The sequence below is a fragment of the Amblyomma mixtum genome, chromosome 5 (assembly GCF_055824585.1).
Source record: "Amblyomma mixtum isolate Tamu chromosome 5, ASM5582458v1, whole genome shotgun sequence".
Classification (NCBI taxonomy): domain Eukaryota; kingdom Metazoa; phylum Arthropoda; class Arachnida; order Ixodida; family Ixodidae; genus Amblyomma; species Amblyomma mixtum.
In genome coordinates, this window is record NC_143016.1 from 192,708,301 (window position 1) to 192,735,849 (window position 27,549).

Below are 27,549 nucleotides of genomic sequence, written 5' to 3' on the forward strand. Positions count from 1 at the left end.
AAGAATTTAAAAAACGGTTGCGGGATAATTTTGTAGTAGATTAGATAAAATGGTCATTTTATTTATTTTCACGTTGCTATCCTGTATACAGCGATTTCGCCAATTTTAAACATGCATTTTCCTTATTTTTCCGCTTACTGTTGCTAACTGTGTTGTCATTGCTTTGCATTATAGCTTGTGTTATGAGTATTTCTAAATGACCTTATGCCTTAACACTACTTTGTATACTTTTGTTTCTCAAACCTAAAGTTTTTTCGCGCTTCATACTTTTTGCAATATTGTTTACTTGTATTCTCTTCACTTCGAAATATTGTGTAATGATGCTGCTAAATACGTGCGTTAGCTATTGTTTTTAAATAACCCGTTGTGTATATATTCTGTACGTATTTGTAACAGCTCACTGCCTTCTCTAATGCCCTCCAAGGGCCATGAAGGAACCTGAAATAAATAAATACCTCTTAGGCAGTGGGACAGTGGCATGGCAGTAGATTCCGAGCAAACAGAAAATGCTCAGGTCGAGCTCGGCACCAATACCTTTTGGGTAATGGGACTGTGGCATGTCAACAGACTCCCGAGAAACGAAAAATGCTGAGGCTGAGCTTGGTGCCAACATCTGTTGGGCAACCGGAGAGTGGCATGGCGGAAAATGCTCAGGTGGAGCTCGGCGCCAATACCTCTTGGACAGTGGAACAGTGGCATGGTAACAGACTTCAGACAAGCGGAAAAAGCTCAGGTGGAGCTCGGCACCAATACCTTGGACAGCAGCGATGATGGTGCTAAAGCCCTTCTACTTGCTTACGCAGTTGCTTGTGATCGACTGCAACTTCCCTGCTTTTTGCCTGGATTTGCCTGGAGGAGAACCATCGCTGCCAAATGCTGCCCGTTTCCACGGATTCTTCTATGCCGGTCATTGTCCTGCCACTCTGAACTTCGCGCCGTTGGACCATGAATGCGCGCTGCCACCGCGCTGCGACAAGCAAGACGCACCGCCACCGTCATCAACCAGCGTGCCGTGTATAAATAGTCAACCGATGCATCCGCTCGTCAGTGGGCGTGGGACAGCAGCGATGATGGTGCTGAAGCCCTTCTACTTGCTTACGCAGTTGCTTGTGATCGACTGCAACTTCCCTGCTTTTTGCCTGGATTTGCCTGGAGGAGAACCATCGCTGCCAAATGCTGCCCGTTTCCACGGATTCTTCTATGCCGGTCATTGTCCTGCCACTCTGAACTTCGCGCCGTTGGACCATGAAAGCGCGCTGCCACCTGCGCTGCGACAAGTAAGACGCACCGCCACCGTCATCAACCAGCGTGCTGTGTATAAATAGTCAACCGATGCATCCGCTCGTCAGTGGGCGTGGGACAGCAGCGATGATGGTGCTAAAGCCCTTCTACTTGCTTACGCAGTTGCTTGTGATCGACTGCAACTTCCCTGCTTTTTGCCTGGATTTGCCTGGAGGAGAACTATCGTTGCCAAATGCTGCCCGTTTCCACGGATTCTTCTATGGCGGTCATTGTCCTGCCACTCTGAACTTCGCGCCGTTGGACCATGAAAGCGCGCTGCCACCGCGCTGCGACAGGCAAGACGCACCGCCACCGTCATCAACCAGTGTGCCGTGTATAAATAGTCAACCGATGCATCCGCTCGTCAGTGGGCGTGGGACAGCAGCGATGATGGTTCTAAAGCCCTTCTACTTGCTTACGCAGGTCAGTTGCCCACTTTCACTATATTCTAAGCGTACTAGTAATCGCTGTTTACTGCTTGTTCCATGCCCACACACTTTGGGATGCACCGTTGCCGATTGTATTCATGTTGTGAAGTTGCTTTTGTTGTCAGGTGATGTAGAGTCGAACACTGGTCCTAACAAGCAAGGCCTGGGTAATGAGGATATATTAGTTGTAATTAATGACCTCAAAAAATCTATGGAATCGCGCCTTGGGGAAGTAATGGCATCTTTGAGCGAGGTAAAGGCCAGTCAAAAACAGCTAGAGGCCGGTCAAAAACAGCTAGAGGCTAGTCAAAAGCAGCTTGAAGACACGGTGTCAGACGCATTACATTGACTGGCAGCTCTCGAAGCAAAGGCAAGCGATTCTACAGCTCTTCTGGATGGGGCTGACGTGAAACACTTCGTAACTAAAGCTGTTCTTGATGAAAGCTATCTTCTGCGGACACGCCTTGATGAATTTGAAGATCAGTCTCGAAGAGATAATCTTATATTTTATGGTGTCGATGATGCAGCAGATGAAACATGGGCGGAATCTGAGCAGAAGATACGGAGACGCCTTCTGAGCTCATTTTCCCTGGAACTAACCGATGAAGGCATTGCAAGGGCACATCGCCTTGGAGCTTTCGTTCAAAAGAAATGCCGACCGATCGTCGTGAAGTTCGCGTCGTTCAAAGTTAAAGATAGCATTTGGGCTCAGAGAACAAAACTGAAGAATACAGGCGTGTCTATACAGGAGGACTTTTGCAGAGCAACTAGGCTTTCACGGAAAAAGCTCATGGACTATGGTAAAGCAAGTGGCCATAAATACAACCTGCGTTACAACAGGCTGTACGTAAACAAAAAATGCTACGTATATTCTGCCGACACAGATGCCGTATGCGAAGCTGAAGCGCCTAGCGGGCGTGCCTCTGAAAATGACGCAATAGCCCCGCCTGCATCTCCTCCGCCTGCATCAGATACGCCTGGATCAACTTCTAACTCAGGTTCGCCATAGGAAAACGCAGCCGTTCAGGCATTACCGAATCCAGATTACTCGATTCTTTTCACTAACATTCGCAGCATTTTAAATAAACAAGACTCATTGTCAGCTCTAGCCGACACGTGTTTTGCCGGTGTGATTGTCCTGACCGAAACGTGGCTGTCTGAAAAAGTTGATTCTCGGGAACTGTTCACTTGTTAAAAAAATGATAACATTTATAGATTTGATCGCTGCGAGCGTGTTGGTGGTAGTGTTTTGATTGCCGTATCAGATGAAATTGCTTCCTATAGCGTTCCCGTGAATTCTTCACTGGAATTTCTCTGCACTTGCTTACGTTTGAACCACAAGGACGTTTTATTCTGTGTATGCTATCGACCACCTAGCTCACAGCCTTGCTTCTGCGATGACCTACATGACGCCATTAATTCGGTCCTTTCTAAGTTTCCGAGGTCTCCTCTTTATATTTTTGGTGATTTGAACCTTCCCGCAATTTCATGGAACAGCCCCTCTTTTCATCTCTTACGTCCTTTGTCAGAATGTTCTGCATTCATTGAATTGTGTTCCACGTTCAACTAGATCAAATCGTTAAAGAACCAACCCGTGTTACTCAGACATCTGCCAACATACTTGATCTTGTGCTAACCACTTCTCCTGAAACTATATCTTCAATCAGCTTTCTTCCGGGCTTAAGTGACCATAGTGCAATCCACCTAATTATGCCTTCACGCTCGGCTCGCTCTCCAAAAAGATACAAGCTACTTAGGAACTACAACAAGGCGGACTTCCAAGCTATTAATGCAGAGCTCGAGCGCTTTTCCGACACCTTCTTCCCGCAGTTCTAGAGTCGTTCCATTCAAGAAAACTGGCACATATTTAAAACGAAGGTGAACGATCTCATAAATGAATATATTCCCCCTCGTCGCGTTTCCTGCTCCAAACAAGCACCGTGGTTCAGAGTATCGCTAAAGCGCCTCCTAAATAAAAAAAGCGCATTTTCCGGCAGCTGAAAAAATCAATAACTGCTGATAAGTGGCACCTATATCGTGCTGTCGCGTCACAGTACAAGCAGGCGCTGCAGAGCGCTAAGCATGTTTTTTATCATGACACACTGCCTCATTTGCTCGTTTCCAACCCACAAAAATTTTGGAACGTCGTTAATATGCGCAAAAGAAAAGAGGTCCGACTTGGCTCCATAAATAATATCCCGGTTCCCCCTCACAAGTGCTGCATTGCTTTGAACAATACATTTTTCTCATTCCTTTAGTAATTCCGTTGTGTCCACCTTACCCGATATTGCGGTTTCAGAATCTGTTAAGATGGAGCCTATAACTATCAATGATGAAGGTGTTGCCAGGCTTATTCAGAAAGGAAAGCTTGCTTCAGCTGCAGGGGTCGATGGTATTAGTTATAAGTTCTTGAAAAGTACATGTTTATATTCATCTATGATGTTGTCCGAAATTTTTACGCAGTCCATCCGCAGCGCATCACTGCCTGACGACTGGAGGATCGCCAAGGTGGTTCCAGTCCACAAGTCCGGTGACGTTCATAATCCTAATAACTACAGGCCTATTTCCTTAACATCTATTCCATGCAAACTCCTTGAACATATTATCTATTCACACCTGGTTGACTATCTGGAAGCTAATTCGTTTTTTACAGATTCACGGCATGGTTTTCGTAAGCATCATTCATGTGAAACTCAATTAATTGCATTCACTAATGACTTGATTTTCGCTCTGGACCACTCTTCTCTCATTGATTGTATATATATCGACTTTACAAAGGCTTTTGACACCGTGTCACATCAACTGTTACTTTATAAGTTAAGTAAATTAAATATTGATAATGGTATTTTAAAGTGGATTGAGTGTTTTTTAAGTAATCGAAGTCAGTATGTAAATGCTAACGATCATGACTTCCCCATTTCCCCCGTAACCTCTGGCGTTCCTCAAGGATCAGTTCTAGGACCTCTTCTTTTCCTTATCTATATTAATGATCTTCCTTCCTCAGTTACTTACAAAATAAGACTTTTCGCTGATGACTGTGTTTATATAGAGAAGTTACTAACCAAGATGATGTATGCGCTCTTCAAAATGATCTGAACATAATTGGAACTTGGTGTAATACCTGGCTTATGAAACTAAACGTTAACAAATGTAAATTAATGAGAATTACGCGCGCGACTAATCACAACATTCCGTGCTCATACTCTCTCGACGACACCCCACTGACCCAAGTTAAATAATAACAGATGATCTGTCCTGGAAGGCTTACATTGAATATATTACTAACGAGGCCAACCGCATGCTTGGCTTCATCCGTCGTAACTTTTCCCTTGCCCCTATCCCTGTGAAACTACTGCTCTACAAAACACTCGTGCGTTCAAAAATTGAGTACGCTGCTCCAGTGTGGGACTCATACAATAACTCTCTCATTGGGTTGCTTGAATCCATCCAAAATCGCTCTGCAAGGTTCATAATGTCAAATTACTCCCGCCATGCCAGTGTTTCAGAAATGAAAAGAACGCTTAGTCTTCCGGATCTTGCCATACGGCGCCGCATTTCGCGCCTCTGCACATTTCACAAAATATATTACGGCAACGAAACCTTAAAGCAGTCCTTGTTTACTCCTCCGGTGCACATATCGTCCCGCAGAGATCATCAACTAAAGGTGCACATTCCACAGTGCAGGACTGTCCAATATCTAAATTCCTTCGTCCCCAGAACAGCCTCGGACTGGAATCACCTGCCCGCCACCGTCGTCGTCATCAATGATTCTCAGAAATTCAAGGATACTGTTAATGCTTATGAATTCTAACTGTTTATTTGTTTGTTTCTTTGTATTTATTTTTTTGCCTACTCCTCTCTGTAACGCCTGAGCGGCCTTGAGAGTAATAAAATGAAATGAAATGGGACTGTGGCATGTCAACAGACTCCCGAGAAACGAAAAACGCTTACGCAGAGCTTGATGCCAACATCTGTTGGGCAACCGGAGAGTGGCATGGCAACAGACTCCTGTCAAGCAGAAAATGCTTATGTAGAGCTTGGCCCCGTTATATCTATCACGAGCAGATATCGCATCAACGGAGGTAACGCATGTGACAATTTACCATCCGGGCAGCTGATCTGGTGGCCCGCAGATGAGTTCGCAGAAGTTTGTGGTCGCATTCTGCGAACATCATTGACACAGCTCAATTGGCACTTAGCGTAGTTGCATCGTGCTATCAGTTAGCATTGCCGCCAGTTGAACGAAATAACTGTATTAAAACATTTGTGGTGACAAGGGATACCGTTGATAGCTATAAACGTCGCGTATTGCGCTTTCTACAATGAAACAAGTATCTAAACTGAAGTTTTGTGAGTACAAAACATACTTTTTGAGCGCTGCACTACCGACGAACTCGTATACTTACTAGCAAGCAGGCTTCCGTTTCTCTCGCACAAAACTTGGAGACCAGAGGAAATTGCACGCTCCCAGCTATTCAGCTCCTTAATCTCTCTGCACCTTCCAGTATGGTGCTGACGTCTGCATGCCGAGACATGATCCAGCCTGCAAGAAAGTACCAAATACGTTGGCTTGAATCCTTGTGAACGCACATGTTTATTGATGGAGCAGTGTGAACTACTTTGATGAGTCTTTATGAGTTGAACCTCTAATTAGAGTAGGTCCGTTTCGGGAAGACATTGCCGTGAAGCACTGTGATGCTTGTTTAAAAAAACGAATTTATCCTTCTTTCGGTCATGCTGCTCAAACTACCGGCATTACATCTTTCTAAAACAAGCATACACATTTTTGAATTCTTCACAATAGAAGCTTGAAAATCAGCGCTCGTCGTCCTGTAATTTCCGCGCGTTGTCTCAATTTTTGACCTGCTGTCATTACATGTAAGTATATACCAGCACGCGCTATTTGCAACATAATGATGCTCTGCTCTGAACGCAAACATAAGCAGTGAAATTGAGTTACTTCAACCCATGGCATGCCACATGGAGTCACATGTAGGTGCGCAAACTCAAAGCACCCTAGCGGTAGTCGTTGGAACCCTACGCTGTTAGTCGCGACTTTCCATTCTCATCGAATATTGCCGTAGTAGTGGCGCGTGACTGTTCGCGCGCATGCTGTGCATTTATATCTCCAGCGAAACCGGGCGCAAGACTTACACTGTACTATAAGAATGGACATATGTGGGACGGCAGGGACAGGATCCTCTCCGTATGGGTGATTTCTCGCACACGAGCGTCACCGAGACTTGAGAGCATGACTGCTGTGTGCCGCTTGTTTTATTTTTGAGGACAGCCGTCTACAGGCGCTGATTCAAAGAATTTACTTGCTTCTCTGTTGAGGAAGAAAAGTATTTTTGTCTCGTTTACTCTAGGAGTGTAAGTTTTTAATGCATTTAGGCAGTCGCATTGCAAATACGATTGGACTGTACACCGGCTCGTGAAAAGGCGGTGATAAACTCGAAAGAGCTTGCTTAACATTTCCGAGTGAACTTAATTGCTGGTGTAGCTATGCATGTGCTGCTATTTAAAACGAAACACATCAGAAGATTTCATTTATTACTTTCGCTCATCCGGCTGTAATCGTTGCCTGCGTGAGCATTCACATGAATCGTGAGAAGCGAGACCTTGAACTTTCTACAGCACACTTGTGTATAAAGCGCTAGTTGCGACATATAGACACATAGTTGACCTGACGGAAGTTCCATCTCTCAAAGGGTTCCCTTCTCCTGGCCGCCATGCATTTATGTTTGAAGTCTTTGCCTGCTGATCAGAGCAGCATTTGCACGCTGCTCTCGGTGACACAATCAAGATGATATAAAAAGGCGCGTTGCTAAAAATTGGGCACGACTTCGTCGCAGGCTAGTGTCTATGGCATCGTATTAGAGCGCGATATGATTTCAACAAGCGCCAAAAGAGGACAAAACGCGAGATACAAAGCTTTTTAGGCGAGGTTCAGTCGCGAAAGTGCTAGGGCAATTCTGCCCAACTTTATTTTACTTAACCTTTGGCTGTCTATCTGCTCCTGTCCAAATGAAAACAGTCCTATATGATACTCATAATTTTTCGTACCTGCCGGTGCTTTAATGTTTGTTCCCAGTGGCCGCGAAAAGCATCGCGCCAACTGAGTAAGCCACGAAAGTTAGGTCCAGTGCACTGTTCGTCACGGCAGCCAAGTAGGATGCATGCCTGCCGTTGACCAGACCAGGGAAGAGAAAGGGGGGCTCGTCTTGATACACAAATGAAGGAAGAAAACAGTTATTGAAAATTGAAAGCGTATGTGAAGGATTGCTTATCTTTTAATTTGTGGTGTGGATCCATAGGATTATAAAAATTAAATTGCGGTGGCGCTTCAACGTCACGCGCTATGAGGTGAAGAACTAAAGGAAGAGACGCGCAGTGGCTGAAATAAACAAGTTGGAGGTATGCGGCATTAAGCCTCAGGACATCATAACCTTCACTAAATAAATTTGCTTGCGGCTTTTGTGGAAGCAACATCTACACTGCTGACCTGGAACATGGACAGCAACGCTACGCCCCATGACGTTTCCCAAGCTCTAACGTCCCATGTCCTCTCCGTTGACAATTACGTCATCCGTCTCCCGCCCTTGTGGTCGCAGCATCCTGACGGATGTTTCTCAGAAGCCGAAGCACATTTTCGCCTGGCGAACATTAGCTCCCAGCAATCCCGGTTCGGCTGCCTTCAAGCCACGCTGCCCGCCTGGGTCCCGCTCGATGTCCGCGACATCCTGGCATGTCCTCCAGCAGCGGATGCGTAAAACCAATTGAAGGCAGCCATTCTACAACGCACTTTGCCATCCAAACGCAAGCGGCTGCAGGAGCGCCTCTCCGAGTCTAAGCTCGGTTGTCGGCGTCCATCGGAACTTCTTCGGCACATGAAGGGCCTGTTTGGCTACCGCACCGCCATTTTTGACACCCAGCTCCTTCGCGAGCTTTACCTGCTAAGTTATCCTCCTGTTCGAGTCTGCACCTTTCGCCAGTTTGACCCAGCTTCTCGCCATGAGGCGCCTCAAAACTAAATCTTACTCTCCGCAAGCCAATGGTTTGGTCGAGAGGTTACACCGTCAGCTGAAGGCGTCGATCATGGCTTACTACCTTCCGAGAACTGGGCTACTTCCTTGCCAGACGTCGTTCCGAGCCTTCGTACGGCCATCAAGGAAGAGCTCGGATGTGGCTCTTTTCATCTCATCTATGGCACATCTTTGCGTCTACCGGCTGGATTCGTGTGTCCGCCTGCCAAGAGCACCCTTTGTCCTTGTATTGCCATAACTTACGTTGAACGTCTAACCCCTCTCCTGTCCCGTATATCCGACAGACGCTCGCAAGTGCAAGCCGACCTTTGTACAGCGCTATTTCAGAGACAGCACCTACGTTTTCTTACGCGTGGATTGTGCCCATTGTGCGCTTCAGGCACCCTAAGCTGGACACCATCTCGTCGTCGCGCGGGGCGACAAAACTTGTACGCTGCGCGTCAACGTTCACGACACTATCGTCTCCCTCGGCCGCCTAAAACTTGTCCCGTCGACGACATTGTGCATCCTTCCTCAGCTGCCTCCCACTTCTATTTCCGCTTTTTCCCACCGAGACATCTTGCTGCCCTCTTTCACCTCCCCGGAAGACTGTTCGCTGGGCCGACTTCGTCTCCTGAAGGGGAGGCCCTGTGGCACTATGAGGTGAAGAAGTGATGTAAGGGACACGCAGCGGCTCGAATAAACCAGTTTTACTGCGGCTCTTCTGGAAGCAACAAGTTCTGCAAAATATTTACTCTGTTAAAGAAAATTACTCGGAAAGTAGGAGAAAAAACAACCACACGCCGCCGGTGGCATCCAAAACCACGACCTTCGAATTTCGACTTCGGTGCTCTACCAACGGAGCTCCGGCGGCGGCTAACCAGTGCTCTACTTTCGTGGGTATTTATGTTGCGTGCAGCCTAACCCTGAGAGTGTTATCAAGCGCCAGCCTCGTCCACAGCGGCGGACGTAACATATCCTGGCTTGCCGCCAGAATCACGAGGAAAGTTAGCAAATGTTGTGAGTGGAAGCTGTGCGAGAACTCTCTTCTGCTATCTATGGCATCAAAACTACCAGAGCCGAGGCGCTCGTTAAGCTATTTAGCATGCAAGGGAATAGAAATGAGAGCGCATTAGGAAACACATATTGCCACCTAGTATTTCCAGGTGGCGCATACGAAGTAGGGCGACGACGACGAAGTAGGGCTCGCGCCGTGTGGAATCTGTCGCCCAGCTTGCCTGGCTTTCCCTTTCGTGCCTGCTATTAAAGCCCCCTTCGTCAGCAAGTACGCTACAGTCTGGTGGAGGTGCTGTGTACCCGTGCAAGCCCATGCAAGAGACCCCTCCATGCAGCCGTCGCGCCAGCCCTGTACCGCTTGACACCCCGGTACATCGCTTCAGCCGGAGGATCCAAGGACTGCCTTCGGAGGTTCGACCATTAGAGAGCGGCGCTATGCCGACAGCTGCTCGTCCTCCTCTGCAAACCGCTGCTGCCGCGCCATTCCACTACACCTTGCAGACTCCGCGGATTCCCAAGACGTTCCGTGGGGAACTTTTTGAGAATGTGGAGGACGGGCTCCTTCACTTTGAACGCGTAGCTGCGTTTAACCAATGGGACGACGCAGCCAAACCCCGGAACGTTTACTTCAGCCTCGAGGATGGTGCTCGCACCCGGTTTGAAAACCGAGAGGACGTTTTAATCTCGTGGCATGAGTTTCGTCGTCGGCTGCTGGAGGCCTACACAAGCGCTGATCGTCGCGAACGAGCTGAGCGTGCGCTACAATCCAGCATCCAGCTGCCGAACGAAAGCGTTCAGATGTACGTCGAGGACATGACGCGCCTCTTTAGAAGAGCTGATCCGGCCATGTCCGAAGAAAAGAAACTCCGGCATTTGATGCGTGGCGTCAAATAACAGCTCTTCGCAGGCCTCGTGCGTAGCCCACCATCGACCGTCGCTGCATTCCTTGCCGAGGCCGTGACGATGGAAAAGGTTCTTCACCAACGTTCTGCGACTTACAACCGGCCCGTGCATGCTGCTGCAGTCACCGAATCGTTTGCCACCGCCGGGAGCCACCCTGACGATTTGCGCGAACTGATTCGCACCATCGTGCGTGAAGAGGTCCTCAAGTTTTGCAGCCCTTCGCAGTCCGCGCTTGGCTCGATTCCCGCTCTTGTTCGCGAGGAGGTGCAACAGGCGTTCAGGGGTCCTACCGTGGAAACACCACCTCTGCCGGGAGTCTACAGCCGCCCCACCTACGCCGAAGTTGCGAGACGCCCGGCTGCAGCTTCGCCACCGCCGATTCCAGTAACGCCTCCTGAACCGCTGTCCCCAGTTCCACCAGTCCCGTATTTCGACGATCGCCGAGCGCACTTGCGGAAGGCCGATGTCTGGCGCACACCTGGCAACCGGCCACTGTGCTTTCACTGCGGAGAACCAGGCCATCTCTACCGCAATTGCTCTTATCGACGCCTCGGTCTGCAGGGCTTTCGAGCCGATTCGCCCAGACCCCGGTTTGGCCACCGGCCTCCCGCCATTGTAGACTTCCTCGCGGAACAGCGACTTTCAGCCCGTGCACCGCATCAGCCGCGCTCATCTTCTCCGAGGCGCTCTTCCCCGAACTCGCACAGCTCCTCGCGAGCAGCACAGGTTCGCTCGCCGAGCCCTCGCCGGGAAAACTGAGACCAGCGACCTTCGGGGGCGAGGTCGCTGGAAGTCGCTGCGCTGAAGACCTCCCGCCACCGCCGCTACGCTCCGAGCGTGAACAGATAGCACCGTCATCTGACCAAGACAGCTCCGTTTCCTTGGACATACCTGTTTTTCTCGACGGTCACAGAGTCAGTGCATTAGTGGACACCGGGGCCGACTATTCAATTATGAGTGATAAATTCGCGACTCTTCTAAAAAAACTGCTTACGCCTTGTTCTGTAGTGCATCTCCGTACTGCCGGTGGTTATCTCGTTACTCCAAAGGGGATTTGCAAGGCTCGCGTTCAGATTCATGGATCTACGTTCGTCGTCAGTTGTGTAGTTCTGTGCAATTGCTCCCGCGATCTATTATCGGCATTGACTTTCTGCGGGAGTATGGTGCTGTCATCGACCTCCGCCAACGAATCATCACCTTTTGGACCAGTAAAGCGACCCACCTCGCTGAATCTTGCCACCGCTGTGCCGCCCTTCGTGTTTCTGCAGACAGTGTCACGTTACCGCCACGGAGCAGTGTTTTGGTTGAAGTCACCTGCACCGACTTGCATGACGCAGAAGCAGTCGCCGAGGCTAACCGTTCACTCCTGCTTACTCAAGGCATCTGCCGCGCATTGACGACTCGCTGGATAGATTACGGCGCGCTAAGTACTTCTCATACATTGACTTAAAGTGCGGCTATTGGTAAATTGAAGTGGACGAACGGGACCGCGAAAAAACCGCCTTTGTGACTCCAGATGGCGTCTATGAATTTAAATTGCTTCCTTTCGGTTTGTGCTCCGCTCCGGCTACGTTCCAATGGATGATGGACACCGTTCTCACAGGCCTCAAGTGGCAAAGCTGTTTTGTTTACTTGGACGACGTCGTAGTTTTTTCGGAAACATTTGACCAACAGCTCCAGCGCCTGCGGGCTGTCCTCGAAGCCCTCCGCTCGGCAGACCTTACCCTGAAGCCTCAGAAGTGTCATTTCGGTTACGAAGAGCTCAAATTTCTGGGTCACGTTGTGAGCGCTGAGGGAGTGCGGCCGGACCCCGAAAAGACTGCCGCCGTAGCACGTTTTCCCGTTCCGACCAACAAGAAAGCTGTCCAGCGCTTCCTGGGTCTCTGTGCGTATTATCGGCGCTTTATTGCGGACTTTTCCACGATTGCTGAGCCGTTAACGCGCCTCACCAGGAATACCACCTCCTTTGTCTGGGCCACTGAGCAACATACCGCTTTTTCTACGCTACGCCAGCGCCTTCAAACACCTCCCGTTCTTGCGCACATCGACGAAGATGCCGATACCGAGGTCCACACCGACGCCAGTAACATCGGTCTTGGCGCTGTCCTTGTTCAACACCAAGAGGGCCTTGAGAGGATTACCTCCTATGCTAGCCGTACTCTCTCCCGCGCCGAGAGCAATTACTCCACTTCTGAAAAAGAATGTCTTGCGGTCGTGTGGGCCACCATGAAGTTTCGCCCTTATCTCTACGGCCGCCCATTCAAAGTGGTCACCGATCACCACTGCCTATGCTGGCTGGCAAATTTGCGACACCCATCTGGACGCCTGGCACGCTGGAGCTTACGGCTCCAAGGAATTTGACATTACTATTGTCTACAAGTCCGGCCGCAGAAACGAAGACGCCGACACACTGTCGCGTGCACCAGTTGATCCTGGCGACGCAGCGCCCGATGGCAACAGCGGCTTCCTTGGTACGCTCACCACCTCCGACCTACTGACCCGGCAGAGGGCGGACTCGGAACTTCGACCTCTCATTGACGCCCTTGAAGCTAGCGATACGGCTATACCTCGCCACTTCTCTCGACGTCTTGGCTCCTTATGTTTGCGGCAAGGCCTCTTGTACAAGATGAACTCGAGAGGCAACGATAGACCTTACCTTCTGGTCATTCCAGCCGATCTCCGACCTGACGTTCTTTTCGCCTGCCACGATGAGCCCACATCTGGCCACTTGGGCTTTTCACGTACGCTCGCCAGAGTGCGGAACATGTATTACTGGCCGGGACTTTCTACTGATGTCAAACGCTACGTTAAAAGCTGCCGAGAATGCCAGCGCCGGAAAACGCCACCACTTAAGCCGGCGGGTTTTCTCAAGCCCGTTACTGCCCCTCGCGCTCCATTCGACTAGATCGGCATGGACCTCCTCGGCCCTTTCCCTTTGTCGCAGGGCGGCAATAAGTGGATCATAGTTGCTACCGACTATTTGACTCGCTACGCCGAGGCCAAGGCGATCCCTCGTGGCACAGCTTCAGAAGTCGCAGAGTTTTTCATGCACAACATCGTCCTGCGACATGGCGCCCCTTCGCACGTGATTACAGACAGAGGGACGGCGTTTACAGCGCAGCTAATCGACCACATCTTTCGGCTGAGCTCCACAACGCACCGAAAGACCACGGCCTACCATCCGCAGAGCAATGGCTTGACCGAACGATTGAGCAGGACCCTTGCGGACATGTTGTCCATGTACGTAGATGTCCAACACAAAACTTGGGATGAGGTCCTGCCGTATGTGACCTTCGTCTACAACACCGCCCTGCAGGAAACTACGCGCTTTACGCCGTTTCGTCTTGTGTACGGACGTGAAGTGCAGAGCATGCTTGATGCCATGCTCCCGTGCCCAGAGGATGACCAACTCACCCCAGACGCCCAACAGTTTGCCCAACGTGCTGAAGAAGCCCATCAGCTGGCCCGCGTGCACATCGGGCAACAGCAGAGCGCGGAGGCGCGCCGTTACAACCTTCGCCACCGACAGGTTGACTACAAACCCGGTGACCAAGTCTCGGTGTGGACTCCTGTTCGCCGCCAAGGCTTGTGTGAGAAACTGCTCTGCCGCTATTTTGACTCTTACAGAGTGGTAAGGCGTGTGAGTGAGGTTAACTATGAAGTGGTTCCGGGCGGTGCTGCGCAACCGCGACGCCGCCAGCCCGACTCTGACATTGTGCACATTGTGCGGCTTAAGCCGTACTATACACGGTAACGCAACCGTGCTGATGTTTTCGCGCGCTTCAGTTACGACACTTTGCTTGTTCTTTTGTTTATTTTTCTTTCACCCTTACGTCGACAGCGACAGCGCTCTTTTTTTTTCTTCATAAGGGGGGAATAATGCCACCAGGTGGTGCATACGAAGTAGGGCGACGACGACGAAGTAGGGCTCACGCCGTGTGGAATCTGTCGCCCAGCTTGCCTGGCCTTCCCTTTCGTGCCTGCTATTAAAGCCCCCTTCGTCAGCAAGTACGCTACAATATGAAGAAAGCCAGCAGTCAGCCTAACCGGGGAGCATATTGCGGAATGTTCCTATATTTTAGTGCGAAAGTACTTTTGACCTCAAAGCTTGAAAAAGCCTGTGCGGTGAAGCCTCTCAAGTTAGTAACGTGATGCGGGAAATGGCGAGAAATAAACGAGACTTTGATTGGGGGTGACCTTGGCCAATTTGGAGAAAATGGCTGGCCGTTTAGCACCGCCAAGCAGGGAATATTCTGCGAAAGCATAGTTTTTTTTTTGTTTTTTTTTTGTTTTGGGGGGGGGGGGGGGGACGGACAGCATCACCACATAGTACCTGAAAGCGCATTTGAAGTGTGCACTTGCCCAGGGGCCAGTTATGCGAACTTTTCATCGTGAATGCCAATTTACCCAATGTACGTCGCGGGCCTATCCTCCAGTGCCGTGTTTCTGCAGCAGTATTCTCAACGCCATGGCGTGTTGGTCTAGTGCGTCGTTTCTGTCACAACATTGTCCATGCCAAATCATGCAGCATACATCTCTCTGCCACTACCGCTACATGGCTCCAAACGCGAATATTAGTTTGATGCCAGTATTAGTTGTTTTGAAGAAGACGATGTGCATTTCACAGCGTGAGAGTGTGTTGCAGTTTAACTCGACACGTGTTCGGTAGCGCAGCTGATCTGCTCGGCGCCGCCACGTGTTCGAATCCCAGTCTCGAATATTTATTTATTTTATTTGGCACAAGCCTACCAAAGCCGAAAACACACAAACAACGCAAAATATTGCTCGGGGCTGACACATCAGAACCGTGCTTGCGCACTAGTAAAATAAATATTGCCGCGACTGGGTTTCGAAACCGCAGCTGCGCCGACAGATCAGCTTCGCTGGCCACTGCACGCAAGCACTATGCAATTGACCGAAGCCGATCACGCCTCGTGTTAAACTGCAGCACACTCTCGTGCTGTGCATTGCACATTGTCGTCTTCATCCACTTCCATCAATGCGGAAGTCACGAAAGGCAAGGAAACGCGCTTTCAATCACGCCTTCAGGTACGCGGGGGGGGGGGGGGGGGGGGGACCGACACCATCACCACATAGTACCTGAAAGCGCATTTGAAGTGTGCACTTGCCCAGGGGCCAGTTATGCGAACTTTTTCATCGTGAATGCCAATTTACCCAATGTACGTCGCGGGCCTATCCTCCAGTGCCGTGTTTCTGCAGCAGTATTCTCAACGCCATGGGAATACCCCGGCAATTTTAGTTTTTGCGTCGTTGATCAAGGGGGTCTAATGGCTGTCATATTTGATCACATATTCAGAAAGTACACGGAATACAACTTCATTTAGGTGGTAGAATTTGAACCCACTACCTCTGAATTTCGCGTTTGGTGCTGTACCAAGTGAGCTACGGCGGCGGCTTTCCATGCTCTACCTTCATGGCAATGTTTGCGTATAATGTAACCTTTAAAGTTCATCTCTGCGGCAATCATTTCATCGCTTTTTACTAACACCTACCGCAGATTCATTTACTATTTCCGAACCCTAAGGCCTAAGCAAGACTGAATGTCTGTATCGACGTCTGTTTAGGTACTGCCACAGTCTAATAAAATGTGTTCAATTGCTCCTACGGAGTTACCAGACACTGGAAATGTGTCATATTGTTTAAATTATTTTTTCCAGCAAGCGTTCCAAGACACCCTGATCTCGCTTCAGAGTTCAGCGCTGCCTCTTGAATTATCTTAGAACGATTTTTTCTTGCTTTGTCTTCTAAAACACCAATAGGAAATATGAGCCACATGTCATATTCCACGCCAAGCTTTCTCCGACGTAGAAAAATTGATTCCCTCTTATCAGCGGAGTAAGCGCTCGTATTCATTCCATGCCTGTATCTGATATATTTTAGCAAGGCTCACCGATTGGCCTTAGCTTGATTTCTATAAGGTTAGTTCTGACTCTGCTTGTATTTCTCGCAGGAAACGAAATAATAAATGAAATGTGCAGGAAATGGTAATCTTGGTTTTGGTTTTACGAACGTTGTCGTTCCGAAGAGACTAAGACCAGTAGGGACGCCGTAGTGGAGGGCTCCTGATAATGAACACTTACCCTAGCTAGTTTATTGCGCGCAATGTATGAAGCCTTGATTCTTTTCAGCTCATTTACTCGTGTGTATTCCCTTTATTGCCGCTGTACCCCTGTTTGTAACGCTGTGGCACTGACTGGAAAATATTTATTCTGCAAAAAAGAGCGCCTCACAAAGTTGGGTACTCACGAGCATAGTTCTTGATAAGACGTGGAAAACTGTGTCAGCCCGGGCGACGGAGCTCGCAGTCTCTCCAAAAAATCCGCCACGCCGCGCACGAGACAGTTCGCCACCTCCCGATCCTCGCACAGTCCTCCTGCTTCTCTCGGTCCTGGTTTCCGTCGCATTTTGCGTGAGAAAATAGGACATCCAAAACAGTGAGAAACACTGTTCAACGTGCTGGAAAGCAAGAGTGACAATGTTGCCGTAGTCGTACGGCGTTAGCTCATCAGTGCTCTTTCTTCTATATTGCCCCTACCGGTGTCTGCAAGCCCTCCGCCATCGGCATGAATTCCCCCGCCCTCAGCAACTCTCGCACCTCCCCCCACTGGGAGCCAGAAAGTAAAAATGCACCTAGGGCACGCAAGGCTGATGTCCTAACCAACACGTCATCGCTGCGATGGCCTAGTGGTTAAGAGCGTCCACTGCAATACGTCTCCATTGATACCTACGAACGCGGCACCTCTCACCGCGGCGGTGGCCGGAGTGGTAGTGCATCAAGTCTATTGTATTTAGTGGCGGCAAGCCGAAGAACCAAACGTGATGAAAGAAGTCGGTGCGTATTTAACTGCCCTGTGCCAGGGCTAGTAACTCGATTAAAATAACTGATTACACTATTTTAAACAATTCGCTTGGATGAAGATTGTCTCTGTTGTAATACGTGAACATCACTTGTATTACAGGCTTCAAAAGCTCAAAAGATCCGTGTTCTCAGAAAAAAAAATGACGGTCGTTTCAGTAGTTCGGCCAAATGCAAAATTATGCGCGCTAGCAGTGCGGTTTTCCCTTAGGATCTGCTGTTCAGATCCAGTGTTCCGGATGGGAGTTGTTCGGATAGCGATAACGGGTTATGTCCTTATAAGCGGAATTGGTCATGCTCTTCATTAAGAGATAGTCAATTTAAGATGCGCCATTGCTCTTGTGTACCAGGTGCTGCCGTCGGTGGTGCTTGGATTGCTTGGCTTAGAGTGCGATCCAGGTTGCCCTTCCCGACCAGCCTGTTACCATGAAATGAGCTGCCGCCTGACACGGTGAGTAGGCTCCAAGGTGTGCGCGTGTGTGTATATACTATATGCCGGAAGTTTAAGCGAGCACTTTCAAAAATTTTCAAAGATAGGATTTTTGAGGTATAAATATGGCTTTTGTGGCAGTTCACCCCTGCGCAACGATGAGGCAACAGTTAAGGAGAAGCTGGTAAGGGTGGGGGTGAAGAGGAAGGCCAATGAAACACGTCCGAAAAAAAGAAAAAAAAACAAATCAATCCTTTCACGAGCACTCCGTACACAAAAAGCAAAAAAAAAACAATAAAAAGAAAAGCGAGAGACAAGGCTAACAACCAATCCAGCACCAGAAACAAACAGCACTGAATGGCAAGTACAATGTACCGTTTGTTTCGGCCGTCCGTTTCTGGTGTTGCATTTGTTGTTAGCCCTGTCTGTCTCTTTCCGTTCTTTTTTTGAGGGCAAGAAGTGCTCATGGGTGGATGGATAAAAAACTTGTGATTTTTGCCGATGCCCTATTTTCTACTCTGTTGGGCTGCACTACACTCACCTGTGAGTGGCATTTTGCAGACTAGTGCAATTAGGTTTTTTTCTTTCTTTATTTTTTTCGGAGGCCTTTCGTTGGCATTCCTCTTCCCCCCCCCCCCATCCCTACTAGTTTCTCTTGAAATGTTTCTCCTCGTTGCGCAGAGATCAAGCGCTTCGCACTTGTTACCAAAATGCGGTAATGAGCGACACCTCCAGGGTCACTCGCCTGTCTTTCTAAGAAAGCCATGAGGCGGTGGGGGAACAGAATTTTCCCTTCCCCTCCTTTTTTTATTTTCTGTCGTTCTCTCCATAGAAAAGCCTGCATCCTCGTTAGGGGTTCGCCTTTTGAAGTTGTCAGCTATTCTCTTTTTCCTTTCTCGTATTTTTCATCCTCCACCTCCCCTCCCCCCCTCCCTCTTTGCCCCCTTTGTTTTCATTGGTGTATTATGCTATTCCTGTACCTTGCGCCTGCTTTAAAACTTGTGAGTTTCGAATGCAGCAGTACACTCGAAAAGGCTGGTCCTCCAGCCGAAACGTAGCGAATTAAATATATTTATGTTTTCCAATCACTGGTGTAATTATCTTGTAATGATCAATCAGCTGCCATGAAATATATATATATATATATATATATATATATATATATATATATATATATATATATATATATATAGGTGGCGAGAGCATGAAGTACTCTACTGCTTAAAGGAGTATATAGCGAAGTATACGCTTCGTTAGAGGAAACATATTTTTTGAACTCGACGTTTCGATTGGAAGACCGATCTTTTTCACTCTTGAGGATCGGTCTTCCGATCGAAACGTCGAGTCGAATATGTTTCCTTTAACGAAGTGTACACTTCGCTATGTGTACACTTCGTTAAAGGATCAAAAACAAGTGGCTCACCGGAGTTAAGCGAAATCAACGACACATTGCTTCTGGTTGTGTGGCGCTAATCGGAGAATTTTTTTTAAATTACGCTTAATGAGGCCGCTAGCTAAGAATAATTATGGAAATATTCTCTTGTTCACTTTATGGTCACATGCGTTCTATTATGCGGTAGAGGGGGTTCAGAAAGAAGTTCCGCAGTTTTTTGGACGAACTATCTCCTATTTGGTCATTTTTCCGGTATTTAAAGAAAGCCGGCGAAATATGGAAAAAATTGCGGACATGGCGCGAAAAAAAATTACCAAAGAAACTTTGAATATCCCACTAGATGCGAACCACAACGCTTTCGCCAAGCACACTTTAGAATTTCCAGTCGTCGCATGCGCATTCGCTCCTTGTTCTTCTGGCTTTTGGTGTTGGGGAAATCGGGCATCCACTGCCGCTTCCCCGAACCGCTTGGCGCGGAATCACTGGGCCGCTTCAGGTTCATGCGTCTCACTCACTCCACTGCAACGAGACGTCTGGCGAAGGAGCGGCAGTGCAGCTGCCACCGCCGACGCGCGCGCGCTCGTCCTACCGCTACTCTGTGACGTCACGGTTTCTATGCACAGCGACGCCCCTCACCGGCGCGTCGGTTGCTAAGGAGGGGAGAAGGTTGCGCCACTGCGCGAAGAAGAGGCCGCAGGTGGCACGTTTCCAGCGCACGGATGGACACCGCGGGTATGAGCCATAAAAGGCTTTCGCCTGAAAAGAGCATGGCGCGAGAGCGTTATTGGATTAGTGCCCATATATGCGGAATTGCCATTCTCTGAACCTCATGTGGCTGATGCTACGTACGGTGACGCGGATGCACGGATAGGCAAACCATTTAGAAGCGCTGCCAGGTCGCCTTGCCGAAACGCGCGCGTTCAAGTTGCAGTCTTCGTTCGTCGGCACATCGTTCTCAGTAAACCCGATACCACGAACGCCAGCATAGCTTCCGCGCCAAACGAACGGGCAGCAAGCCGCAAGCTTCGTGGTCAACGCGCCTTGGATGTGCCCTGCGTTGTTCGCTGCTTACCGCGTGATTCCTGCGTCCCCGCACGGCCCCACTGCGCCCTAACGAGACAAGTGGGTCGCGCGTTATCCGTCGCGCGTTATCTGTTGAGGCAGTGGCATACATTGCGAGGAGGAGGAGGTGGGAGTGGTTTTTGTGGGAGCCGCCTGATAGCGCTACTTGCGGGCCAAGCGGAAAAGAAAAGTAGCAAAAACGTACTTTGCTACTTGCCGAACTACGACTTTTGTAATTTCCATGCTCATAATTACTAATATACACCACAGTGCGTGCATCTAAAGCACCCTTCCAAGACAACACCGTATTCACTAGACACGCCCTTGTTCATTCTACACCATCAAGCTGGCGTTGCGGACCCGGACTGTACAAGGTCCTGTACATGGGCTCTGGGAGAACAATATCACAAAGATCACAGTACAACTTTTCCTTTTAGTTTTGTAAAAATAATCGCTAGAAAAACGCGCAGAATGGAACCTAACACTTGCGACAACATTTTTGTAGTAACGAGAAATTCCATTCGAGAGCTCTTCTGTGGATACAACAAACTCCGGCAGCAATCGCCTCCGCCTCTAATTCGTGCACGGTGCGCAAGAACGTGTCAGTGATGTCGCAAAAAAAAACAAACAAAAAATTTGGCAGTGGCTTAGCTCCACTATCAGAAGAGACGAGGCTTGGGCATGTTGGTATGACATACTTAAGGGAAATAAATAGCGCACAAGAGAAGACGGGACAAGCGAGGAGACACAGACAAGCGCTAACTTTCAACAGACGGTTTATTGCAAAATCGGAAGCATATATACACATGTCCAGGTAGGCAACAAAGAACATGATCGAAGATAACATGAACAAGACACACACCCCCTCGACAGCCATCTGCTTATCGTGCCAGATATGCAAGCTCTTTTTTCGACAAATTAACGGAAGGTTCACTGACACAATCCGGTCCAAAGCGCACGATGTTCGACGCTTCAACAATCTCCCTGGTAAGTTGGTCGCGGTGATGATACAAGATTACAGTATCTTCAAAAATTGGACTGCAAGGAGGGTCACAGTCACATGTCTTACAATGCAATGCCAGATGCCCGTCGACACCACCTCTGAATTTCTTCGCGTGCTCTTTTAGGCGTACGTTGAGGCATCTGCCCGTTTGCCCGATGTAGAATTTACCGCAGGACAAGGGGATCTTGTAGACTACCCCCAGCCGACAATGGACGTAGGTCTGCCTATGTCTGATAATACAGTCGGGTCTACGCATTTTGATCGGGCAACTCATTCTGCACAATCTCCCCAGCCTCTCAGGAGCCGTGAACACGACCTTAACATGAGATCGTTGACCCACCTTCTTGAGGTTGTGTGATACCTTATGCATGTAAGGTATCACCGCCAACTTTTCTTTCTCTCTTCTATCCTAAAGAAAAAGAAAAAAGTAGAAAAGTAGAAAAGTACCTTACATGCATAAGGTATCACACAACCTCAAGAAGGTGGGTCAACGGCCTCATGTTAAGGTCGTGTTCACGGCTCCTGAGAGGCTGAGGAGATTGTGCAGAATGAGTTGCCCGATCAAAATGCGTAGACCCGACTGTATTATCAGACATAGGCAGACCTACGTCCATTGTCGGCTGGGGGTAGTCTACAAGATCCCCTTGTCCTGCGGTAAATTCTACATAGGGCAAACGGGCAGATGCCTCAACGTACGCCTAAAAGAGCACGCGAAGAAAGTCAGAGGTGGTGTCGACGGGCATCTGGCATTGCATTGTAAGACATGTGACTGTGAACCTCTTTGCCGTCCAATTTTTGAAGATACTGTAATCTTGTATCATCACCGCGACCAACTTACCAGGGAGATTGTTGAAGCGTCGAACATCGTGCGCTTTGGACCGGATTGTGTCAGTGAACCTTCCGTTAATTTGTCGAAAAAAGAGCTTGCATATCTGGCACGATAAGCAGATGGCTGTCGAGGGGGTGTGTGTCTTGTTCATGTTATCTTCGATCATGTTCTTTGTTGCCTATCTGGACATCTGTATATATGCTTCCGATTTTGCAATAAACCGTCTGTTGGAAGTTAGCGCTTGTCTGTGTCTCCTCGCTTGTCCCGTCTTCTCTTGTGCGCTATTTATTTTCCTTAAGTAGCTCCACTATGCCAGGATATATAAGTAGTGTGAGGTGAGGGCGAGGTGTCCACTTCTCGGTGGACACCTGAACCAGAGGGAAGGCGCACAACTGCCCTCTTGGAACAGTGGACACCTCAGCCGTGCTTTGTGCCAGAAACGTTGTGCCGACGTTGTGCCAGAAATGCGTCACTGAAGCGATAAGCGATCGGCGTTCATTGTGTTCACTGGCGCTGGCGTTGTCAACGCTTTACACTCTGATCATTCTGCGCTTCTGAGTATGGTCTCCCATTCCTCTGATTTATTATTTCTGCCATATCCTGAGGCCCTGGGGCATCTCCATAACATGTGTTCGAGTGTAGCGGTATGCCCGCAGAACTCGCACAACTCCGCATCCTCCCTCGTGTCACCTCCTGTGCAGCTCCTCCAGAGCGGGGATGCGAAGTTTCTAGCCTCAGCCGAGCTAAGCGATCTATCAGGAGGAAGACAGATCCTTTTGCTCTTTTTTTTTCTGATTGTCTGTGCTGCCATTATTAAGGTGGAAGCCTTTAATGCCTCATCGTTGTAAGCAGGAGCTGTCGACAGAGAATGTAACGCTTTTCAGTTGGCCGAAACGGTCGTCACGTCACAGTGCGCGAATTTCAATCGGAGCCAATTGTGCTTTGGCTACTAACCATGCAACCAATTAAAGGGGTCGTATAGTGATGCTCCAAGTACGTTTGAGTTTAGTTAATTGCTTACTTAACTAATTAGTCTAATTAACCTTTCTAGTCCGACCAGATAAATAAATAAAACCAAGTAAGAAATTTGCCGAGCTTGGGAATCGAACCCCGGTCTCCGAAGTGCGAGTCGAGCACGCTTCCACTCCGCCATGCCAGCACGATGGTTTGGAATGAACTAAGGTGCGTCTAGTGAATACGGTGTCTTCGTTCACTCCCATCTTCCTCCCTTCCCGTTACGGTGAGGTTTAGGTGTCCACTGAGATATGAGAGACAGATACATTTCCTTTCCTCAGAAACCAATTCACCGACGAGCAAGGCGTAATTGTCCGCGTTTCAGATTGGTCCAAATTGTCGTCACGTCACCGCGCGCGAATTTTGACGGGTGTCCACCGAAATATGTGAGACAGTTACTGCGCAACTTCCTTTCCTCAAATACAATTTTCGACTAGTGTCTACTCAGATATGTGAGACAGTTAATGCGTAATTTCCTTTCCTCAAATACAATTTTCATTTTCTTCATTACGGCCCCTCTTTCTTCTTTCACTCACACTTCCTCCCTTCCTGTACGGTGCGGCTCAGGTGTCCACCGAGATGACAGAGAATTACAGACCATTTCCTTTCCTCAAAAAGCGTTGCGTTCGAAGGGCAACGCATCGCGCCCAACGGGTGGTGGCGTTCCTTGGACTCCGTGGCAGCGCTACAACACGCTGTCGCGTTCCACTCCTAAAGGCGAAGCTTAAGCGTCATTAATTGGCAGTTAATTATTGCACCAACAAAATGTGCAGTGAACAATCACATAGCAGAATGCAGCACTCAGGCTTTCGCCTTTCAGTACTTTAGCCGCTAAAGTTCCTGGTAATTTTTTTAAAGGTGCGGGTTTCCTCTTTAGTGCTGAATTCGTATGGGGTGTCCACGGCTCCCCGGGGTAAACAGGAGCGGGAGAGCCTGTGGGCGGCCACGTTTCCAACCAGACCTGAGTGGGCTGGGGACCAGATGATCAAAATATTGTGGACTGGGATGAAGTCTTTTAGATATTTAGCCGCCATTTCGTGGATGCATTCAGTGCCGACCGTAGCATACAGCAATACGCTACCCGCCTGGAAGCAGAAGCTGCGCGACTATACCGTTGCTACTCTTCCAGCTGCGACGCTGCCCCTCCGCGGACGCCTGCGTGCGGGCCCGGAGGGGCAAGGGTCTTATTCTTGGGGAAATAAAGTTTCTTCACTTCACCGATCATTTTAAGAAAAGGAAGGCGAGCGCGCACAGCGAGGCACACCAGCTGTGCGTAGTGACGTCACTTGCTCCTCGCGCATGTTCATTACGGTCGTGCAAGAGAGCACGCGAAACGGCGAGACTGTGAGCAATGTAGCTCACGCTACAAAAACGGTTCCCCAGATGCCTTAAAAAGAGGTGCCCTAGTCCCAGCCCCCCGGTCTTTGACCCGCCGGAACAGGTGCGTTCTGCTGTAATATTCCCGTTCGGAAGCCCGTATGAAGATGGCTAAAGTCCTGTGTAGCTTTTGAATGTTCACACGAGAGCATTGCAAAACCTGTATTATATACCAGAGCTTGCTAATATAAAGACTGCAGACTGTAGCCCTGGCGAAAATGGAGAGGTTGGTGCCTTTCCATTTCCCAGCTCTGTCATATGCGTCTTTAGTTTGCTCTTTAAAATATTCCTCGCTTTCGCGATCAGCATCCAGCGGAACGCCTAAATACTTGCCTGGGGTCCTCGCCCACGGTACGTTCACGAAATGGCCCGGTTGGGATGGCCACCATCTATGCCAGAGTCTAAGGCATTTACACCAATTAACTCCGCTACCCGTGCTCTACTGCGCATGCGCGGCAAGGAAAGGAGTAGTAGGGTCGCGGTGTATAAATTATGGTGATGCGGCGGTGGAAAAACCGCACTCTCATGGCAGCCAAGGAGAGTGCGGCCGACGCTGTGCGGGTGGCAGAAACTCGAGTCGTCGAACCCCGAGGCATATTCTGGCACAGCTGAGCTAAGCCACTGCGAATTTTTTTGGTTAAATTTCATGTGCCAAAGCCAGGCGAAAAAAAAATAATGGGTAACGTGGGGGAGTGGTTAGCGTGCTCTTCTCGCACTCCGGAGGACCTGGTTCGATTAAACAACTCGACCAATTTCCTACTCGGTTTCACTTAATGCTTCGGTGATTTTTCGCTCATGGCCAACGCCGCCGACGACGACACCGGCTTTTCTGGGACTCGGAGCCCTTAAAGCCCCGTGACAAAACTGAAAAAAAGTGAAAAAATGGCTGAGGCTTAGCTTAGGTTAAGCCTAGTCAGATGCGAAGCATATTGTCGCCGAGTTGCACATCGAGCACGCCGCTTGGCTAGACGTTCTTCACGCTCATCATCAGTCTCTGTAGCACGCCGCAACTTTTGCTTCTCATTCCAACGAGCAGCCCTGTCTCCAGGAGGCATCTCTATCCCGTGTACGCCTAGCAGAGGCAGGCGCACCCCCTTGTATACCGCCGCTCCAGCATCACGTGTTCACTACAGCGCACCTAGCGGCAGAAGCAGGAAACACATTGGTCGCGACGCCTCGCGCGACGGCGCGAGCTGGGGCAATACCTCCTAGAAAAACTTCTAGTAGGTATTGGCTGGGCCCCGCTTCTCATCTGCTGTGACGTCACGCACCACGTGGTCATCCTTGGTCACGACGCCTCGCGCGACGGCGCGAGTTGGACCCCCGTTTTTCATCTGCTGTGACGTCACGCATCACGTGGTATGACATGGAGGTCACGAAAGGTCAATGGTAACGACACCGCCGCGCTCGAGGAGCTGGGTTGGGCTATTTTAGTATGCTTCGCATAAAAAATTTGCTGGGGTTTAGCTTTGGTTAAACCTGGTAGGTTACGTAAGCGTTCATAGCGTTCCATTCGGGATCATCGCCGGTTGTAGACGATTCGGTTTCGATAGAGGCGCGGTGCACCCGTGTAGCAGCGTCTTGAGCGCGCCGCTTAGCAAGGCGCTGTTCGCGTTCTTCATCTGTCTCCGAAGCCGTTGTCGTCTCCTGGCTTCGTCAAGCCGACGTAGCTTCTCTTTCTGTTTATGAGGCGGCATAACGACGTAGCCGCAAGCGAGCGAACGCATTTTATACCCCGCCCCCCTATTCTTCAGCCTCCTCTCTGCACTCCGCAGCTGGCGAGAGCGCGGCGAGGGCAGCGCCTCCCTCTCGGCAGCAGCGCGGCTACAGCTGTAGTGCGCCGCGCCTCACGCCGCCATTCAAGGTCAAACGTGCCTCGCGGCCGCCCCGACGCAACGGGCTGAAACCTGTCGTCATATTGCTTACGCAATAAAAACCTCGATCGGTGCTTTTGTAGCGCTATCTACAACTTATCGAAATGCAATTTTATTAATTTATTGAGGTTTAACGTCCCAAAGCAACTCAGGCTTTGAGGGACGCCCCTTTGAAGGCCACCGGAAATTTCGACCACCTGGTTTTCTTTAACGTGCACTGACATCGCACAGTACACGGGCCTCTAGAATTTCGCCTTCATCGAAATTCGGCCGCCGCCGCCGGGATCGAACCCGCGTCTTTCGGGTCAGCAGCGGAGCGCCGTAACCACTGAGCCACCGCGGTGGGGTGCAAACGAAAGTGACCCGGAAGTGAATAATAAAATTTTCCATAATAAATCTAAAATAAATAATTAGTGTAATTTAAAAAAATACTAAACCGTACTTATTTCCTGTCACCTAGCGGCGGGGCGCCAGTTTTTTCAAATCCTTAGTTCAAGTTACGTTTAACACCCAGAGCCGTCGTGGTGGCTCAGTGGTCATGGTACTCGTCTGCTGACCCGAAAGACGCGGGTTCGATCCCGACCACCACGGTGGTCGAAATTTTCGGAACCCTTTTTTACGGTGTCCCTCATAGCCTTAACCCCTTTGGGACGTTAAGACCTCACAAACAGTAATTCACCCTATGTGCTTGCGTGTGTGCGTGCGCGCGTGTGCGCGTGTGCGTGCGTTTATATCCATACATTGGCAGTTTACCCAACGCCCGGTCAGCAGCCTGCCACTCATATGCTTGAGACAAACACACAGACAGGCAAACAAGCAAACACACAACGGCTGAACGCGGGCAATGCTCACTATTCCTGCTAGCACACTGAAAATGTCAGTCGATATGCGAAATCAGGCCTAACGCGCATATATGCACTACCATGATATTGCCACGTATCATTGTAGCCTCTGTTCGTTCGCGCTTAAGACCGCAGGAACGGGGCGTTATCATTTTTGTTCGTGACGCAAGACGCGACCAGACTAATCTCGATTA

General features: G+C 49.4%; 1 protein-coding gene across 1 annotated transcript in view; it reads right to left on the reverse strand.

Annotated features, from left to right (window-relative positions):
- LOC149345289 (uncharacterized) overlaps positions 1 to 27,549 on the reverse strand; it is a 76,058-nt gene that overhangs the window by 34,725 nt on the left and 13,784 nt on the right. The window contains exons 3-4 of the mRNA XM_089542744.1: positions 16,922 to 17,063; positions 6,116 to 6,252 (exon numbers count right to left, since the gene is read on the reverse strand). Coding sequence (XP_089398870.1) covers positions 6,116 to 6,252; positions 16,922 to 17,063 — 279 coding nt within the window. The remainder of the gene's footprint in view (positions 1 to 6,115; positions 6,253 to 16,921; positions 17,064 to 27,549) is intronic.